Raw genomic sequence first — 21,699 nt, forward strand, 5'->3', positions numbered from 1 at the left:
CATCTCATCAAAGGTCTCATCTTTCTTCATTTTTTTAATACCATCTTTTTTTTGCATAAATTTTCAATCTTTGTTATTTTTGGTTGAGTTTTTTCTTTTCTTATGTGTGATTTACATCTGGGTCATTCCAAAATAGTATCTTCGTATTGCTAGCACTAGGGTAATACCGTACATCAGACCCTTCTTACCTCGCCATTTCCGTGTCGTTGTATGGGTATTTGCCCTCTTTATAATAACATCTTCGTATTGCTAGCCTTGGGCAACGAAGCCACGACGAACATAATTTCGTTGTCCAAATGTATGGGCGACGAAGCGTACTCTTTGTGCGACAAAAAGTTTAATCGCCCAAGCCATTTTTTAGTGTAGTGAGTCGTGCATGGCTCTTTATGTATGTATATAACGTAATAAATAAAGAGCAATATAAGCAGTTGCACGTGCAACTAAATCTCAAAATTGTCACTTTTATCGTCAACTATGGTACTTCTAAGTTTGATTATTCATTCCTACATAATAATAAAAGAAATGTGACATACAAATGCATTATAGCCTTGAACCAAATAACAATCAAAAAGAAAAATGACAAAGTCTGATAAAACATTGGAGCCTTGTTCTTAGAATTCAAGAATTCCATTACACAAAATTCAAAAAAAAAAAGTAGATTTTTTCGCTCAATGGACAAGAATTTGATTCAAGGTATAGATGCATTATCATCTAGTATACGAGATAAGATTGTTCTATTTACCGAATTCAACAATAATGAACAAGTAAAGTTGAAAAGATCTGTTCCAGGTTCCAAGCCAGGTAGATTAAATACCTTTATCAAAGCATCCCAACACCGTCACTTGATTTTTGAAATTTATCTTAGTTCCTTTCAACAAATGATTATCACAAACAGTGGCGGATCTTGGATGAATTCATGAGGGGGGCCGAAGAGAACTAGCTAGTACTATTCCGACTTGTTAAAAAGAAACATGTAAATTGCAAACTAATTTATTAAAATTAATATATTAATAAAAAAAGTCCTACAAATCAAACAATACTCGACGGTTTTTGATAGATTTAAAATCATCAATAATAGTCTCTAAACTAAAAGATTTTGAAATTTCCCTCTCAATATAAATAACCGGGCTATCCGCGAGAAATTTATCTTCCATCTTGTTGCGTAGTCTTGTCTTCATGATCTTCATTGCAGAAAACGCTCTTTCAGTTGTTGCGGTAGAAATAGGAAGAGTCAAAACAAGTCGTATTAATCTATCAAAAAGAAAATACACATCTGACTTTCCTGTCTCAGCCAAGTACTGACAAAGCTCTTGAAGAGTTGACATATTTCTCAGTTTATCATCATTTTGAACTTCACAAATAAAATGTTGCAATTGATATCCCAAATGAACCATCTCTTGTGATGTAAAATCTGATGTGTAAAATTTCTCCACAAGGGTGCAAATTTGATCACGTTCCAAATATTTATATCCATCCTTAGGTTCCAACATTGATGTAAATGTTAACAATTCTAATGCTCTCTCGCTGAACCTGCTATCCAATTCATGTGACTGTTTATCGATTGCAACATAAAAAATGTCAATGCGAAAGTGACGCTCCACTGTTATTTGATCTTGTTGACGACGAGCTCGACCTCTACGAGCTATATACAATGCATCCATTTGAGGTACCAAAATATCATGTTTTTGACAAAATAGATTCACCTCCTCTAGAAAGCTTTCCCATTGTTCTTCTCTCAAATTTTGAATGAGAGACTTTGTGGTTGAAACTAATTTCACGGCATTAACAATGTCTTCAGATTTTTTTTGCAATGCTTGACAAAGAACATCAATAATTCCCAACAATTCTTTCATTAAATGTGAAATGAACACAAACTCATAGGAAATCATGAGATTTAAAGCAACATCGGCATCTCCACGTTGATTAGAAGTGCATGTTTTATCAACCATAATGCGCTCTAAGACTGATATTGTTGCATCAAACATATTAAGCAAGCTGTTAATTGATTGAAGATGTGAGCTCCAACGAGTGTCACCCGCTCGTTTCAATGTACCAATTTGATTAGCACCTCGACCAGTTTCAAGTTGACCACTTGATAAGAGATCTTCAATTTCAGTCGCTTTATTTGATTGCAACTCATCATGCCGTTTTGGAGAGGACTTAATAACATTGATGATAAAAGTTAAATTCGAAAAAAGTTGATGAACTGAACTTACCTCTCTAGATGCAGCAACCAATGCGAGTTCCAAGCGATGAGCAAAATAACGGACATAGTAAGCATATGGACAATCAGCTAGAATTAAAGCTTTAAGGCCATTCCATTCTCCTCTCATGTTGCTGGCATCGTCGTATCCTTGACCACGAATGTTTTCAACAAGAAGATTATGTTTTGCAGAACTAAGCACAACTCCCTTTTAAGCGTCGCCTTTGAGGTGTCGTTTACACGTACTAGTTGCAAAAATCGCTCCTTAATTAACCCGTTCTTGTTAACAAATCTCAAGACTATAGCCATCTGTTCTCTCATAGCCTCATCACGAGCCTCATCTACAATTATTCAAAATTTAGATTCCCCAATTTCTTCTCGAATATGGTTGCGAACTTTGGCTGATATAATTTGTAATATCTCTTTCTGGATTGACGGTGCAACATATTTGGCATTATAATCAGTATTCTCGATGGCTTTTGAAACTTCATCATTATATCTAGCAAAAGCTTTCCGAAACTCTAAGAAGTATCCTCGATTTTCTGAATTTTTCGACTCATTATGACCTCTCGGAGGGCAAGACTGTAAGGTTAACAACCTCACTACATCAATTGAGGTCATTAGACGTATCCGATTTATTTTTATTTGTTCTTCTCCTTGTGAAATCAAAGAATGGCGAATATGTCCTCGGTCATTCAAAAGATCAAGCTTAGATCTCACAGGGTTATTATGTGCCGATCAAGGACCTCCACCCACATGAGTAATAAATGGACAATTATCTCCATCATTTACTTTCTTCCAATTGCTAAACCCAACCAGAGTAAAAGTTTTTGTATTACGATTAGGTTTATCTGCAAATAAATAGCACAACAAACTGTAGATACCTCATTTCTGCACCTCCCGCAAACCACCCGGTGATGATTGGGCCGCATGTTTGGTACGCGGAACGATTTGTGACAGTTCGTAAGTTTATCGTCAAGTGATTGCTCAAACATTAATATCTGCCTCTTAGTTGTCATCTACGTGCCGATACGGTCGTTTTGACAGTAATTTGAGTACATATGGAGTCCGGACCTGAAACCGTCTTCATTTTCTGATAGCCGTTAAATCCCGAGTCAGAATGTTCTGGAATGTTCCGGATATTTCTATTCCATATTTTATAAATATTTCACAATCTTTAATCTTTGGTAAACAATTTCCCGTAATATTCATACAAAATATTAAGGAAAACCGAATTATCTCTTTATTCCCATAATTTAAACACGGAAATCTTTCTTTCGCAGGAGGAAACCACTTGGGAACAGACGCAGCAGGTGTTGCGCCTCTTCCAAGAGACGCAGTGGCTGCTGCGCCTCTTCCCAGGTCCTTTTCTGCGTATTTCTCGTATCTTTTTCATATCTTTCCGAGATTCACTTCCAAAGAGTCTCCGGAACCCAAACTCCTTCACGTGATTAGTATAAATAGGAGCCTTCGCTCCTCATATTTCTCACGCGAGTGTCCGCCCTTCTCTTCTCCCTTTGCATTCTAGACCTTTGTTCTTACTTTTTGGCGTCTACGTGCTTGAACATTCGACCACGTAAGCTCGGATCCTTCTGAGTACCAGCCTCGTTTGCATGACCGACCAATTTGACCAACTCCACATCAATCAATTTAATTAATCTAATCGTTTTCCTCTTACGAGGCCACTTTCATTACATTCGCGTCGAGCATCACTAATCGATAACTTAGTCCTTCTCGTTTCGTCAAACATGTAAGTCTGAGGATGTAAATCTCTCTTTTATTTATTGTTCTTTACCTTTTGTATCATTATTGTAAGGTTCATGTCGAAAATACCAATTAAAACAGATTTCTAAAACCGTGCTTTAAAACCTCTTTTTACGGATTTCCAGAACACAAACGGTCGAGAAAGGACGTAACAACTGCTGCGCCTCTTCGAAGGAGCGCAGTTCGCCGCGCCTCTTCGTGAGGGCCGCCAGATTTCTCGCTTCCTTTCTTCTTCTTTCGTCCTCTGTAATTCGTCAAGTATTTGTTTTGTTTCGTTTGTTCTTTAATTCTTTGTTATCATAGCACAATAATTTCACATGTATATTGTTTATCATTCATTAGCACATAATTTATCATAAATTCAACTTAAATCCCAAGTAATCAATATTTGCGGGTTTTCGTCATTAAATTCAATTCGGGTTTTAGAGATTCAATTCATCAATATTGAGTTTCTGGAATTCATCATTGACATACTTACATCTGTTATTTGTCATATCTATCATATATTCGTCATTAATCCGTTGTATTTAACCTAATTAATTGATTTAGTTTGTTAACTTGTTAATAATTTTCATTAATCTTATATTAATTCGTTTAATTCCGTCTCATCCATGTTTATTGTTTTATGACCATCATATCATATGTAAATAACCTGTTAATCACTTTCATCCGAGTAAATGATTTAATCAATCATTAAATTTACCAACGAGTAATAACAACACGCAATTCGCTTCACAACCTGTAATTCAAAGTCAGAACACGCAAAGAATGTTGCGCCTATTCAAAGCGACGCAGACTCTCTGCTGCTGTTCGGTTGAATTTCGTCTCGAACTCCGTTGTTGCTTGACCTAGTTTAATTAGCTTACGTATAATTAACTATTATTCGTATTATCACCTTCTGATTTGTTCGTTAATTTATTCTTTTATTCATTTTCTCAAATTATCCGTTTTAAAGGTATTTTCGACATAAATCGCCTATCCCATTGTAATTATTGTAATTTTCATTATTGTAATTTTCTTTTATTGTATTTGTCGTATTTCTTGTATCATTTGTATGTTTTCACATGTAATTGAGCATTAAATTCCGACTTCGACATTAATTGCATGTTAAATTAATTGCTTACCGACTTAGTATTAATTCTCACATGTTAGGATTAAAACTTGGATGTTGCATTGCATGCATACAATCGACGATATATCGAGTACGAATAACTCCCCTAATCATTAGTAGAGGCCGCTATCGAGGTGGGCGGGATTAGGTGTTCGATCAAAAGAGCTTCCTAATACGTACCCTCACCCCTTACTCCAGATCTCTGTGAGCACCCGTGTTCATTGGCATCCACGAGAGTCATTCTTGATATAGAATGCTAAGGGTAACGATTGCTTAGTGTTCATGTCACTACTTTATGTCTTGACATGACATGAGGTATTCGAACGGTTCCAATTTCCCATAAAAATTGGTGGCGACTCCAACAAAAATGCAAACGCTTGTTCTCCTCCTCCCAAGCGCCCCCGTGGGCCCCCGCTGTCCACAGTTTGGCAACTCCGCTGGGGATAATACACTTACGTGTAGCTAAGGATGAAACTTGAACAAGGTTAGGGAATAGTTTGTACAAGACAATTGTCGGTTTTCATAACTCGGTCTTCCTAGATCGTTTTATTCGGCCTTCCTAGGCCTAACCCAACCCTTTCGACCAATCGTCCCGTCTAAACGGTCCTAATTCTTATTTGGGCCTAAGGATGGATAGCGATTGACGTCATCCATACCATGGTACTTACTCTTGTTTGTATCAAGGGCCTTCACTACTTGAAGAAATGGACTGGAATCGGCCTTATTCTTGCTTGGTACGAGCCTCTCCACAGACTTCGGGTTTGATGGTTCGGCATGGCAACCCACCCTTTAAACCAAAACCCTTTTAAATGCACTCAACATCCCGTTATAATGCTTGTATAAATGTTTGTACCTTACGTGATCACCATTTCTAAACAAAACCATTGCCGATTTTTCAAAAATCAAAACCCTTTTTTAATCAAAATTTCGAAAAAGGCCTAGATTAGCGCAAAGCCCAGTCGAAACCCTGTCCGTTTGTCGAGTCAAAATTCGGGCCACAAGCCCATTTCAAAACCTCACTTCGAGTCCACTCCTACAACTACACTACAGTTGACTAGGATACCCATCTTCAAAAATTCTGTCCTTTCTTCAAAGTTCACTCAACACAAGTGGCACACACCCACTTCACGAGTCAAAACATTTCTTCTTTTAGCAAGTGTGTTAGAATGGTCGATCGTGTTTTGATTCGTCATCGATCTCTTGTCCAGTTTTCAAGATGCCTGGATCCAGCGAGACAAACCTCCACCAACTTCAAGATGGTAATGATCGAATCCTAGCCGCGCTAGCCCATATCCAAGTTACCCAAGACCAAGTTCATGATCGCCTTGAGACCATCGAGGGCCGGATCTATGCCGTAGAGGGGAGGTTGCCTCCTCATGAAAGTGAAGTAATAGGTGACTCCGCGGATGAATCCAGGGACGAAAATCCTCCCATGCAACTGACTGTAGCCGAGAAAAGGCTCCAATACTTAGAGGAGCAATTGATGTACCTTAAAGGGGATGACATTTATAGGGAAAACAACCGCAAGTATGAGGCCGTCAATTCCAAATTGCCAACTAATTTCAATATGACAGATATCCCTAAACTCAAGGGACACGAAAACCCTTTGAACCACATTCGTGCCTTCAAGGATTACATGTCTATCAAAGGCATCAAACCCGAGATGTTCTTAAGGATCTTTCCTTCATCTCTTGACACCATCCCTAAATAATTGTTTTACTCTTTAGACCACAAGAAGATCGCTACTTGGGAAGATGCCGCGATCGAGTTTGCCAAGCAATATGCGGATAATGCCGAGATTCAAGTTAACATGCGCACTCTAGAGGTTCTTACCCAAAATGACAAAGAAGGATTCACCGACTTCCTAAGTAGGTGGAGGAAGACTAGTACCCAACTAGTTGAACGCCCGGATGAGGCTACCCTTGTGGAGAAGTTTGTGGATAATCTCAAGCCCATTTATGCCAACCATTTGAGATACCAAAACATCAAGAGTTTCAAGGACTTAACCGTACTAGGAACAAGGATTGAAGATGACATCCGTAAAGGGCTCTTGTCCAAAACGGTAGGTCGAGGATATCAAGGCTCAACAAGTCGTTCATACGGCTCCACTAGCAAGACCGACGAGGTTAACCTTCTCGAGCCATCCAAGAAAAGCACCCCACCAAGGAAATTCACAAATCTTGGGCATACTTACTCCAACGCTCTTAAGAGGTTAATGAAACAGGGCAAACTCCAACCCATTGGACCTACTCCCGAACCCGAAAGGAAATCCAAATTCTGGGATGAGAACTCGTACTATGAATACTATAGGGGCAAGGGGCACGACACAGAAAAATGCTACAAATTGAAAAATGTGCTTCAAGACATGATCGAAGATGGTCGACTACCAATACCGCCGGGAGGTAAACCCAACTACACTCAGAATCCTCTTAGAGTTCTAGTGATTACAAGTAACGAATCTACCTTAGATTGTTCACACCTCATTTCTCCAATTGAAGATGAGATACGTGCAATCGAGAATGAGGGGTTCTACTCTACTATCTCCCCTACCATTTCCGACTTCATCATATGGGCAAGGAGTGTGGATAGACAAGTTTGGGAATTAGAAAATGTGGTGACAACTTTACATGATCCCAACGCAACACCCAAGGAGCATGTGCCACTAATCTTCTCTCAAAATGCCACTATGCAAGAAATAGTCACCGTGGTTGATAAACTAGTCGACCAAATCATACGACTAGAAGATGATATCATGAAAATGAGGCAACTAGCTACGATCCATGGAGTTTGGGCCGATGATGATGAGGACGAGTATCTCATTGAAAACTCCCTAGTCAAAGAAATAGTCCAAAATGGTGAAGACCAAGATGTGGACCACCTAACTCGTTCGGGTCGTCCATATCAAAACACTACTCAGAATGGTCCAACTAACGTTGTCACACCAAATGATAACGAAGATGACTCCACTGACCATTTGCTCAAGCAATTACAGAAGACAAAGGCTGATCTTTCAGTCTGGCAATTGGTAGCAAGCTCATTCCCACATCGCCAAGCTTTACTGCAAGCTTTGGCCAAATTAAATGTAGCACATAACTCGACTCCCGAAGATGTAGTTAACTTGGTCTTCCAAGAATCACCGAGGCTAAGTAATCCTATTACTTTCTCAGACGAAGATTTGCCACCTTTTGGCGCAAGTCACAACCTAGCTCTTTACATCACTGTCATTTGTCTAAAGAAGAACGTGCCAATGATCTTGGTAGATGATGGCTCTGCGGTCAACGTCATACCCCTCAAAACGGCATACAAATTAGGCATGAAAGAGTCGGATTGGACCCCTACCAATCAAGGTGTTCGCGCATATGATGGTACACGACGAAAGGTAGTAGGACTTGTTAACCTAACCATAGCCACAGGGCCAATTGAGCGAAAGGTTAACTTCCAAATAGTGGACATTGAAGCTTCCTTCAACATACTTCTAAGAAGACCTTGGATTCACGCTTCCAAAGCGGTGACATCCACTCTTCATCAAAAGATCAAAATCCCACTAAATGACAAAGTAGTGACGATCACTTCGTCACCCATTAAAGCAATAATCGAGAAGAGATCAAACAATCAAGTCCTTGCAGACCCGGTATATGAACTTGGGGGCTTCCAAAGCGTAAGCGTCATAGAAAGCAAATTGGCACCCTTATACTATGATCCATACTCTAACTTGGTGGTAAACCACATACTCAAATCCCAGGAATACTTCCCCGGAATACCTTTGAACCCTATTCGGAAAAACACCTTCGCACCATACAAGGAAGGCAACTCAAAGAGGATACCACTTGGGCTAGGGTACAAACCCACTAAAGAGGAGGTTCTCGAAATGCTTGCTCAAGTTCAAAACCGTAAGTATGTAGGAGTCCAAATGCGACCCTATCTCCCCACCTTAAATGGGTACTTTGTCAAAGAAGGAAGTCTAGAACTCTTTCACGGATTTCCCGAGCCTTGGCACTATCTCGAGAGGAAGCTAGCCGGAATCGAGATCTTTCACGATTGCTATTTCATCCCTCCAGAAACGGTTCCTACCGCCAAAATTCGTCAAGCACCTTGCTTAGACGAACAAGTTGTTAGTCTTTTATTTGGAGAAGATCGATTTGTTAGAGCCGCGCAGGATGAGATCATTACCATGATACTTCAAGACGATCACTTCAACCCTACCGCGTTAATCACAGAAACTAACGCAAGTCAGCAGAAAGGATGGAGAAAATCAATCAAATGGACCAACAATCAAGGAAGACTCTTCAAGCTCACCACTGGAGAAGGAGAGATGTTCAAAGGAGAACCAGAAGACGATGAGTTTGAGTCGGAGTCGGAGTCAGAGTCAGAGTCTAGAGAAGTCACTAAGGAGTCACCTCTTGTCGTCATCCCCATTCCCTTTGTTTCTCCTAGCATAGCCTCGAGTAGTCACAGTAGTTCGGGAAATGTCCCAACCATTGTCCCTTTGCCGCCACTGACCACAGATCAGATGGCTTCTTTGTTTCAACTTTTCTCAAATTTCAATATGAACAAATCAGGTTCTGCTTACTCTTTGCGTTATCTTGAGTGCAATTCTGTTTACGATGATACTGAGGATGACCAAGACCCAGACTCAATCGAAATACCTCCCTACGTAGCCAAAGAAATACTACAAGAAGGGGAAGGGGAACCAGTAATAGAGGACACCGAACCCATCAATGTAGGTACCGAACTAGAACCCCAAGAACTTAGGATAGGGACTACCTTGAGCTCAACCGAAAGGGCCGATTTCATAGACCTCCTAAACGAATTCAAAGACGTTTTCGCTTGGTCCTACAAAGACATGCCAGGGATCGACAGGGACATCGCCGAACATAGAATCCCGATTAAGCCAGGTTTCAAGCCTGTAAAACAGAAGCTTCGACGAATGAGAACAGAATGGGCTCTCAAGATTAAGGAAGAAGTTGATAAGCAATTCAAAGCCGGGGTCATCAAAGTTTCTGAGTATTCTGACTGGGTAGCCAACATAGTACCTGTACCCAAAAAGGATGGGAGAATTCATGTTTGTGTTGATTTTAGGGACTTAAACAAAGCAAGCCCTAAAGATGACTTCCCTCTACCACATATCGACATATTGGTGGACAATACTGCAGACCACGCATTACTATCCTTCATGGATGGATATGCGGGTTATAACCAAATCAAGATGGCCATGGAAGACATGCATAAGACCGCCTTTGTCACTCAATGGGGAACCTATTGCTATACGGTCATGCCATTTGGGTTAATCAACGCCGGAGCTACATATCAACGTACCGCAACTACACTCTTACATGACATGATGCACAAAGAAGTTGAGGTATACGTAGACGACATGATTGTCAAGTCCAAGGAAAGAGAGGGGCACATTGCGAACCTTCGCAAATTTTTCGCAAGGCTAAGAAAGTATAACATGAGGCTCAATCCTCAAAAATGCACATTCGGAGTAACATCTGGCAAACTCCTGGGATACGTTGTTAGCCAACGAGGTATAGAAATAGACCCTTCCAAAATCAAGGCTCTGATCGAAATGCCACAACCTCAAACAGAAAAAGAAGTCAGAGGATTCCTAGGTAAAGTGCAATATATAAGTCGAATCATATCGAAACTCACCATGATTTGCGAGCCTATCTTCAAGAAGCTCAAGAAAACGGACCACACCATATGGGATGACGATTATCAAAAGGCATTTGATCGAATCAAAGAGATATTGGCTAAACCACCAGTGCTCATGCCACCTCAACGAGATCAACCTCTTGGTTTATATCTCACACTAACCGAAACCGCCATGGGTGCCATGCTAGCTCAAACTGTAGGAAGTGAAGAAAGGGCTATCTACTACCTTAGTAAGAAATTCCTGGAGTACGAATGTAAATACTCACAACTCGAAAAGACATGCCTCGCTCTTGTGTGGGCAACGAAGAAGCTAGGCCATTACATGCTTAGCTACTCCGTCAAAATATACTCCAAAATGGATCCTGTCAAATACCTCTTCGAGAAACCCGTCCTTAATGGACGCCTAGAAAGATGGACCTTGATGCTCTCAGAATTTGATCTCAAATACGTGCCTCTGAAAGTTATAAAAGGCCGTGCCGTCGCCGAATTCTTCGCAGAAAATCCCATCAATGACGCACAAACAATAGATACTTGGTCATTTCCAGACGAGGATATACTCCAAACTGATGTAGACTCTTGGGACCTTTACTTTGATGGAGCATCAAATTTAAGAGGATTTGGAATAGGAGTGTTGCTCATTTCTCCTGAAGGCGAGCACACACCAATCTCTGTCAAACTCGACTTCGAGGTGACGAATAACGCTGCAGAATATAAAGCTTGTCTCATTGGACTGCAAGCGGCAGTGAGCCTAGGAATTAAAAACCTCCGAGTACATGGGGACTCATCACTGATCATCAATCAAGTTACGGGATCATGGAAAATCCGAAGCGAAAGCCTAGCACCTTATCAAGCTAGAATAGACCAAGTTGCCCAATTCTTTGATAACGTGACCTATCTACACCTACCTCGGGAAGAAAATCAATTTGCAGACGCTCTTGGGAAACTTGCATCTTTGATTAATATGCCAGATAACATGGTGGAAATGCCTTTGTGCATCGCACGACGGTCAGAGCCAGCTTATGTCCACCAAATCACCGATGAAGAGGAAATAGTGCAGGAACCCTGGTTCCAAGCAATCCTGAATTTCAAGCTCAACGGTATCTATCCACCGGATATGGACAAAAGGGGACAACGTGCTATACGCCTACTAGCTTCCCAATACATTCTCATGCAAGGAGAATTATACAAAAGAACACCTCTTGGTGTAATCCTACGCTGCCTTGATCATTCACAGGCACGAAAGGTGATGGAAGAAGTCCACGATGGAGAATGCGGCCCTCACATGAGTGGGCCCATGATGGCAAAGAAAATCACACGTTTGGGGTATTATTGGACCACAATGGAGTCCGACTGCATCAAATATGTAAGACATTGCCACAATTTCCAAATCTTCGGGAATGTACAACATGTCCCTCCTTCATTGCTCTATACGATGACATCTCCTTGGCCATTTTCTGCCTGGGGAATTAACATAATCGGGAAGATAACCCCAGCCGGAACAGGAGGTCACTGTTTCATCCTAGTGGCAATCGACTAATTCACCAAATGGGTAGAAGCGGCTTCCTACACTAGTCTTATAGCCAAAAATGTGGCAAAATTCATACAAAACAACATCATCTGTCGATACGGTTGGCCACATGAGATCATTAGTGATAATGGATCACATTTCCAAGCTGAGACTGAGCAATTATTAGCCAAGTACAAAATTAGGCATCACCACTCATCGCCCTATAGACCACAAACTAACGGCGCGGTAGAGGCGACAAACAAGAATGTTGTCACGATTCTCAAGAAAATGATCGACAACTATCGAGATTGGCCAAGCAAGATACCCTTTGCTTTGTGGGGATATCGTACATCTGTCAGGACGCCCACTGGGGCTACTCCTTTCTATTTGACATACGGCATAGAAGCTGTACAACCAGTCGAGCTAGAGATACCATCCTTGCGTATTTTACTCGAAAGTCAAATCCCAGAAGCCGACTGGAAAAGGGATAGATATGAAGAACTCATCCTCCTGGATGAACGTAGGCTACGCGCCTTGCATAATGTCCAAACATATCAAGCACGTATCAAACAAGCTTTCAACAAAAGAGTTAGGCCAAGAAACATCAAGGAAGGAGACTTAGTACTTAAATCGGTTAGAGCTCTTTTACCTGTCGACCCACGGGGAAAATTCAAACCTAATTGGGCCGGACCATTTCTAGTCAAATCCATACTTCCAGGAGGTGCGGTTAGAATCACAGACCTAGACGGGAATGAGTTTTCCAACCCAACAAACCTCGACCAACTAAAACGGTATTATGCCTAGAATAGGAACAAAAACGCGCCTCGCGTAACACCACGTGTCGCTCTTGTGACACTAAATAAATGGCCCCTGGCCAAGCTAAAATAAGCTAATGTCACTTTGCTCTTGCATTTTGACAAATCTGTCATCCTCATATCATCAAATAAACTAAATTCGCACCTTCAGAGTAAGTAAAAAGCTCATGCTTATTTTCTAAGTTCATTACAAGCTCTTGCTTAGAACAATTATTCTTTTACATTTACTCAAACTACGCGCAAGGGTTTGATTTCATTTTCTAAATGAATACGTAGGCAATCCTTCACAGGATACAACCCATTATTTTAAAATGTAAATAGAAGGACATTTGCATTGCATTTGGAATTCGACAAGAATAATAAATAGAAAATCGCAACGGTTTCATAACCAATTAACCTTTTTATTTCATTCATTTTCTAATAATAATAATACGTTACATAATAAAAATAAAAATAGGCTAGGATTCTAAAAACCCCACCTTTTTATTACAACAATAATAATAATAATAAATAAGACTCGGGCTATCCTTCCATCTTCCCTTTGCCCTTGTCATTCTTGTCATATTTCTTGTCACGACCTCGAGCCGGACGCTCTTGCCCCACTTCAGACCTAATCACCAACGGTCTTTCTCGAGGCCTCGACTTCCCGTTCTTACCAATCACCATCTCCACGACAGGAGAGGTCTTCGGTTTCTTCGAAGGATGAACAACTCGAAACCCGGCTTCCTCCTCTCCCTCGGTCAGATGTTTCTCTTTCTCCTTTTCCACCCCGCGCACCTTGTAGTCAACGGGCTCGCGCTTCCTCAACCTCTCGCGCTCTTCCGGAGTAGTAGCTTTCCTCCATCGCAGATAAGAATCCGACACCCATAAGGCATTCGCAGAAGAGTTCAAAAACCACATGTTTCTTGGAGCCCATTTAATGGCCCACTCCCTTCGGCTCTCCGTAGTAAGCGCCACGGCAGTCTGCGGGACAGTATCAAGCTTCGGGATAGACTGATTTAGTCCAACCTGTCTCATCAGCCTTTCCGGGAAGATGCACACCATGAATTCCAGACCAGGAATGCGCACGGATCGAGTAGGATCCAAAGAAGATACTCGAGTGACAGATTTGAGGTGCCACCATGGTACTACCCACCTAATCAAAGGGCCATCATCACTCTTCAGTTTGTTCTCCCAATAATTGCAGACTTGGGTGAAGTCCACCATGTAAAGCCGGGTCCTCATCGCAATCGAACGAACATAATAAGAAGAAACATGAACTGGGGGCTCGATCAATCGAAGCCGTTCCATAAGCCACACCTACCAAAAGCAGGTATTAGACATCAAAAGAAAAAAAAAAAAAAAAGAAAAAAAAAACGAACGAAAATAAAAGAAAAGAAAAAAAAAGAAAAGAAGAAAATGTTCTTTTACCTGCAGAATGACGGGACTTCCCAAATACGGTAGGTCGCGGTTGGCTTTCCTATTATCCAAGTCCAACATGATCTCTCCTAGACATAAACAAGCTGGGTTCCTGCGCAGCTCCATTTGCTCAACAAGGCCCAGAAGACGGGGATCACCTCTTAAGTCTTCATCAACATGCCCTTGGAAGACGTACACATGCAACAAGCAAAACCCGAATGCCCTGTGCCTAGCAACATAAGAAACGGTGGGGTCGGCCCTGTTAATAAATCGGTCTATGAAGTCCAACATTCGCACTCCCTTCGAGGTCACTAGACGGTCCACCTCGAGTCTAGTCAACCCAAGCAAGTCTCTAAATTTGCTTTTGTACCCTTGCGAAGTAGAAGGAATGGCAGGCAAATGTTCAGGGTCCCACCCACCAATAGCAGCAATTTCTTCAGGAAATGGGCAAATATCGCCTCCAGATACGCAAAAACATGGTAATTCGGGTCCCAATAATCAAGACAAGCATCCAAGAACGGTTTAACAACCTTGATAAGCTTTAAACTCAATAAAGATCCAAGATTATAGGCGCCCATGTCATATTTCTCCATATTTGAAAATTCGTTGGTCCATTCTTTTAAGCGAATCTCCAAAGTATTCATGATGGGAGATTATTTTAAGAATTTTATGTAATAAGACGAAGAAGAGACGGAAGAATTGTGTGAATAAAAGCTCTATCGACGTCTCTATTTATACTAATTTCTGTTTCCAAAAATCTGCCAGAACGGAATCACCTGGGAACAGGCGCAACACCTCCTGCGCCTCTTCAAAGGGACGCAGCTCATGCTGCGCCTGTTCCCCCAGCTTGACTTCTGTGATTTTCCGCGTTGGATCTTTCCTAATTCCATGACGAATAATTTCCTATTCTTACGGGTTATTATTTTGGTAAATACGAGGAAATTACCATATTTCATGTTTCCTATTTTCGCGGGCACGCATTTCGAGGCGACATCGACATTTTCGCCGTTTTACCACACTTGCACATTTTCATTTTAAGAAATAATTTTCATTTTAATTCATTTTTTTTTAGAAAATAATGTTCATTATAATTTAATTCATATATTTATTTCATTTATATATTTCTTTTATTCCCTTTTCATTTCATTTCCAACTTACAGGTTTTTATTTTTTTTTCTTTTTTAGGGGTAACCCTCCCTACCGTCCGGTCATTTTCGGCAAAATTTTTGCATTTTTGCATTCTTTTGAGTCTTTCGTTTTGCGCTAATTCAGGCCATATGTATATACAAATGTATGTTTTACGTGATTTCTATGTAAATTTCGGCAGCATGACGGCGTAAACCGTCATCTACCAAACCTGTTCAAAGCTAACCTGCAGATACAAGCAACGCAACCCAGCAGCAAAGGCACTCAGGACATCTTATATACAACCAAAAAGGGAAATGTACAACAAACTGGGGGCTCGAGCCCCAAACAAAGTCCGAAATGTTCAAAATGAAGGTCCAAAATGTACAGATGTGCAAAATACAAACAAAAACCAAACAAAACTAATGCTGGTCGCCCTCCAGCTCCGCGACTCTTGCCGCAAGAGCAGCAATCTCGGCATCTCGAACCTCGAGCTCCCTCAGCAAGCGAGCTGTCTCCTCCCGAGACTGGGCCAACTCTCGCTCTAGCTCACGGCCCCCCTATAAACAACAGAATTGGCTCATGTCAATCATTCCAAGCAACTACAAGAAAATTGGAAAATCAAAAATTCAAAAATGAAATAGGCACAAGGTTCATACCTGACGGCCTCGACCGCCGACAAGTGCCTCGACGGCAGTAGCTCGCAGCCGGTTGGCCACCCTCCATAACGCCACGAACCGAGACAGCGCAACCTGCATTTTCAAAAAAGAAGTTCTCAATAATTGAATAAGTTCAACCAAAAGTGTTCTTACACAAAAATCATGCGAATTAGAGGCTCACCCTCCGAATCAGATGCTGCCAATCGTCCAGGCCAGCATCTCTAACAGCCACGTCAAAGTCGCGCAGCTCGGAGAGCGTCATCCTCCCGGTCGCGTCAGTGTACTCGAGGGTCTCGGGGTACTCTGGGGGCTCGATGCCCGCCGCCTCAACCTCCTGCAAAGTCAAAAGGTTCTCATTAATCGATGATCTTTCATCATAAGCTCTCAAAAATCAAATAGAGAAGAGTAAAAATGCTCACCACTACCGGCCAGTACGCCAACCTCCCGTAAAGGAATGCCGAGTAGTCCTCACCCGGAAGAAGCAGGGCGTCACCACCAACGCCAGCCAAGTCGGCCTCCCTCTCTGCCTCACAAGGCTCCCTGAGCATCGTCCTAGGAGGATCGATGGGAACCGTCAACACATCCCGAGAGCTCTGACGAGTCAAACGCTCGCCCAAGTACCACACAGGACCCATCGACGTCCTCAACAGCAGACGGCTCGAGCTCCTAGGTCGAAGGACCTCAGCCACAAAAGGAGGCACGTCAGCGTACTCCGCCCAAGGCCTGGGCACCCACTGGGACGAGATAAACAAGGGATCATTCTTATGATCGATAAAAGCAATGAAGAAATAAATGAATATAGGTAGGATGCTTACGCTATCTAGCTGAAGAGCGTTCACGTCCCGCCGATAGACGCCGTGAGAAGAACGCTTGCTCTTCGTCCTGCACATCACCCAATCCCTCACCACGGGATAGGCCTTCTCCAGCGGCTCCGTCCTCTTGGGCGCGAGGCCCGGAAAGTAGGAGTACACCCACGCCTGTAAAGCAAGATAGTTAATGACGATCTTTCGAAGATTTGACAAAGAATTCATTTTAGTCTAAATGAAGGTTCATATCTCCAGCAGTAGTCCAGGTCCGACAGCGCCAGGAGAAGTCCCCTTCTCCATCTGTATTGTGTAATTAGTACTGACCCCGTTGTTTGTTTTGTGAAACTGTGGTGATCCATTCGGGGATCGTGAACAGTTTTTGAGTAGGTTTGATATGATGCATTTGGGCTAGCTGGGATGAGTGATTACTTGGCAATTAGAAGAGTCTTCCGCTGTGTCAGACGTTGTCCTTAGTTATTCAGTTTTGCTAGTAGACAGTTTTGGTTTTGGATTGTATTTAATTTAACAGTTTTGGTTTGAGACATGTAATCACTTAAACTATAGTTACTTTTAAAGCACGTTTCTTTATTGTCTTATGATTATCATTGCCTCGGGGAAACCGAGATGGTGTTGTTCCTATACCTGAGTGGTCCTGGTAAGGCACTTGGAGTATGGGGGTGTCACAATCTCAGCCCAAAATAATGTGGAATTTTAGGGGTTTACTTTGTTAGGATTCTGATTGCGGTTATTAATCGAGAAAATTACTTGTTTCTTTTAAAATTTCATATTGTTATTATTATTTTGAGGTACTTCAATAAATCCTAGTTTGACTTGAGAATTATGTAATCAGTTTTAATTTATACGAATTTGATTGCATATCTACATTGATTAGGGTTTATTGTATATTAGATGAAATCACCTGCAAATGGAAACCTTGGTTGATCCAAAACTCTCCTCGTGTCTACCTTCATCTCATCAAAGGTCTCATCTTTCTTCATTTTTTTAATACCATCTTTTTTTTGCATAAATTTTCAATCTTTGTTATTTTTGGTTGAGTTTTTTCTTTTCTTATGTGTGATTTACATCTGGGTCATTCCAAAATAGTATCTTCGTATTGCTAGCACTAGGGTAATACCGTACATCAGACCCTTCTTACCTCGCCATTTCCGTGTCGTTGTATGGGTATTTGCCCTCTTTCTAATAACATCTTCATATTGCTAGCCTTGGGCAACGAAGCCACGACAAACATAATTTCGTTGTCCAAATGTATGGGCGACGAAGCGTACTCTTTGTGCGACAAAAAGTTTAGTCGCCCAAGCCATTTTTTATTGTAGTGAGTCGTGCATGGCTCTTTATGTATGTATATAACGTAATAAATAAAGAGCAATATAAGCAGTTGCACGTGCAACTAAATCTCAAAATTGTCACTTTTATCGTCAACTATGGTACTTCTAAGTTTGATTATTCATTCCTACATAATAATAAAAGAAATGTGACATACAAATGCATTATAGCCTTGAACCAAATAACAATCAAAAAGAAAAATGACAAAGTCTGATAAAACATTGGAGCCTTGTTCTTAGAATTCAAGAATTCCATTACACAAAATTCAAAAAAAAAAAAAAAGTAGATTTTTTCGCTCAATGGACAAGAATTTGATTCAAGGTATAGATGCATTATCATCTAGTATACGAGATAAGATTGTTCTATTTACCGAATTCAACAATAATGAACAAGTAAAGTTGAAAAGATCTGTTCCAGGTTCCAAGCCAGGTAGATTAAATACCTTTATCAAAGCATCCCAACACCGTCACTTGATTTTTGAAATTTATCTTAGTTCCTTTCAACAAATGATTATCACAAACAGTGGCGGATCTTGGATGAATTCATGAGGGGGGCCGAAGAGAACTAGCTAGTACTATTCCGACTTGTTAAAAAGAAACATGTAAATTGCAAACTAATTTATTAAAATTAATATATTAGTAAAAAAAGTCCTACAAATCAAACAATACTCGACGGTTTTTGATAGATTTAAAATCATCAATAATAGTCTCTAAACTAAAAGATTTTGAAATTTCCCTCTCAATATAAATAACCGGGCTATCCGCGAGAAATTTATCTTCCATCTTGTTGCGTAGTCTTGTCTTCATGATCTTCATTGCATAAAACGCTCTTTCAGTTGTTGCGGTAGAAACAGGAAGAGTCAAAATAAGTCGTATTAATCTATCAAAAAGAAAATACACATCTGACTTTCCTGACTCAGCCAAGTACTGACAAAGCTCTTGAAGAGTTGACATATTTCTCAGTTTATCATCATTTTGAACTTCACAAATAAAATGTTGCAATTGATATCCCAAATGATCCATCTCTTGTGATGTAAAATCTGATGTGTAAAATTTCTCCACAAGGGTGCAAATTTGATCACGTTCCAAATTTTTATATCCATCCTTAGGTTCCAACATTGATGTAAATGTTAACAATTCTAATGCTCTCTCGCTGAACCTGCTATCCAATTCATGTGACTGTTTATCGATTGCAACATAAAAAATGTCAATGCGAAAGTGACGCTCCACTGTTATTTGATCTTGTTGACGACGAGCTCGACCTCTACGAGCTATATACAATGCATTCATTTGAGGTACCAAAATATCATGTTTTTGACAAAATAGATTCACCTCCTCTAGAAAGCTCTCCCATCGTTCTTCTCTCAAATTTTGAATGAGAGACTTTGTGGTTGAAACTAATTTCACGGCATTAACAATGTCTTCAGATTTTTTTTGCAATGCTTGACAAAGAACATCAATAATTCCCAACAATTCTTTCATTAAATGTGAAATGAACACAAACTCATAGGAAATCATGAGATTTAAAGCAACATCGGCATCTCCACGTTGATTAGAAGTGCATGTTTTATCAACCATAATGCGCTCTAAGACTGATATTGTTGCATCAAACATATTAAGCAAGTTGTTAATTGATTGAAGATGTGAGCTCCAACGAGTGTCACCCGCTCGTTTCAATGTACCAGTTTGATTAGCACCTCGACCAGTTTCAAGTTGACCACTTGATAAGAGATCTTCAATTTCAGTCGCTTTATTTGATTGCAACTCATCATGCCGTTTTGGAGAGGACTTAATAACATTGATGATAAAAGTTAAATTCGAAAAAAGTTGATGAACTAAACTTACCTCTCTAGATGCAGCAACCAATGCGAGTTCCAAGCGATGAGCAAAATAACGGACATAGTAAGCATATGGACAATCAGCTAGAAATAAAGCTTTAAGGCCATTCCATTCTCCTCTCATGTTGCTGGCATCGTCGTATCCTTGACCACGAATGTTTTCAACAAGAAGATTATGTTTTGCATAACTAAGCACAACTCCCTTTTAAGCGTCGCCTCTGAGGTGTCGTTTACACGTACTAGTTGCAAAAATCGCTCCTTAATTAACCCGTTCTTGTTAACAAATCTCAAGACTATAGCCATTTGTTATCTCATAGCCTCATCACGAGCCTCATCTACAATTATTCAAAATTTAGATTCCCCAATTTCTTCTCGAATATGGTTGCGAACTTTGGCTGATATAATTTGTAATATCTCTTTCTGGATTGACGGTGCAACATATTTGGCATTATAATCAGTATTCTCGATGGCTTTTGAAACTTCATCATTATATCTAGCAAAAGCTTTCCGAAACTCTAAGAAGTATCCTCGATTTTCTGAATTTTTCGACTCATTATGACCTCTCGGAGGGCAACACTGTAAGGTTAACAACCTCACTACATCAATTGAGGTCATTAGACGTATCCGATTTATTTTTATTTGTTCTTCTCCTTGTGAAATCAAAGAATGGCGAATATGTCCTCGGTCATTCAAAAGATCAAGCTTAGATCTCACAGGGTTATTATGTGCCGATCAAGGACCTCCACCCACATGAGTAATAAATGGACAATTATCTCCATCATTTACTTTCTTCCAATTGCTAAACCCAACCAGAGTAAAAGTTTTTGTATTACGATTAGGTTTATCTGCAAATAAATAGCACAACAAACTGTAGATACCTCATTTCTGCACCTCCCGCAAACCACCCGGTGATGATTGGGCCGCATGTTTGGTACGCGGAACGATTTGTGACAGTTCGTAAGTTTATCGTCAAGTGATTGCTCAAACATTAATATCTGCCTCTTAGTTGTCATCTACGTGCCGATACGGTCGTTTTGACAGTAATTTGAGTACATTTGGAGTCCGGACCTGAAACCGTCTTCATTTTCTGATAGCCGTTAAATCCCGAGTCAGAATGTTCTGGAATGTTCCGGATATTTCTATTCCATATTTTATAAATATTTCACAATATTTAATCTTTGGTAAACAATTTCCCGTAATATTCATACAAAATATTAAGGAAAACCGAATTATCTCTTTATTCCCATAATTTAAACACGGAAATCTTTCTTTCGCGGGAGGAAACCACTTGGGAACAGACGCAGCAGGTGCTGCGCCTCTTCCAAGAGACGCAGTGGCTGGTGCGCCTCTTCCCAGGTCCTTTTCTGCGTATTTCTCGTATCTTTTTCACATCTTTCCGAGATTCACTTCCAAAGAGTCTCCGGAACCCTAACTCCTTCACGTGATTAGTATAAATAGGAGCCTTCGCTCCTCAT

At 40.6% G+C, this 21,699-nt stretch overlaps 2 protein-coding genes across 2 annotated transcripts; both read right to left on the reverse strand.

The window, feature by feature from the left end:
• Positions 1-1,022: 1,022 nt before the first annotated feature.
• LOC141649748 (uncharacterized) lies at positions 1,023-2,333 on the reverse strand. The gene has a single exon (XM_074458429.1). The coding sequence runs from the start codon at positions 2,331-2,333 to the stop codon at positions 1,023-1,025; it is 1,311 nt and encodes a 436-aa protein (XP_074314530.1).
• Positions 2,334-19,037: 16,704 nt separating this feature from the next.
• LOC141649749 (uncharacterized) lies at positions 19,038-20,348 on the reverse strand. The gene has a single exon (XM_074458430.1). The coding sequence runs from the start codon at positions 20,346-20,348 to the stop codon at positions 19,038-19,040; it is 1,311 nt and encodes a 436-aa protein (XP_074314531.1).
• Positions 20,349-21,699: the final 1,351 nt, after the last annotated feature.

This window comes from Silene latifolia, chromosome 3, assembly GCF_048544455.1.
Source record: "Silene latifolia isolate original U9 population chromosome 3, ASM4854445v1, whole genome shotgun sequence".
In the NCBI taxonomy this organism is placed as follows: domain Eukaryota; kingdom Viridiplantae; phylum Streptophyta; class Magnoliopsida; order Caryophyllales; family Caryophyllaceae; genus Silene; species Silene latifolia.

Coding starts and splice junctions, on each gene's coding strand:
- LOC141649748 (XM_074458429.1), bottom strand. CDS start 2,333: ATGAGAGGAGAATGGAATGGCCTTAAAGCTTTAATTCTAGCTGATTGT.
- LOC141649749 (XM_074458430.1), bottom strand. CDS start 20,348: ATGAGAGGAGAATGGAATGGCCTTAAAGCTTTATTTCTAGCTGATTGT.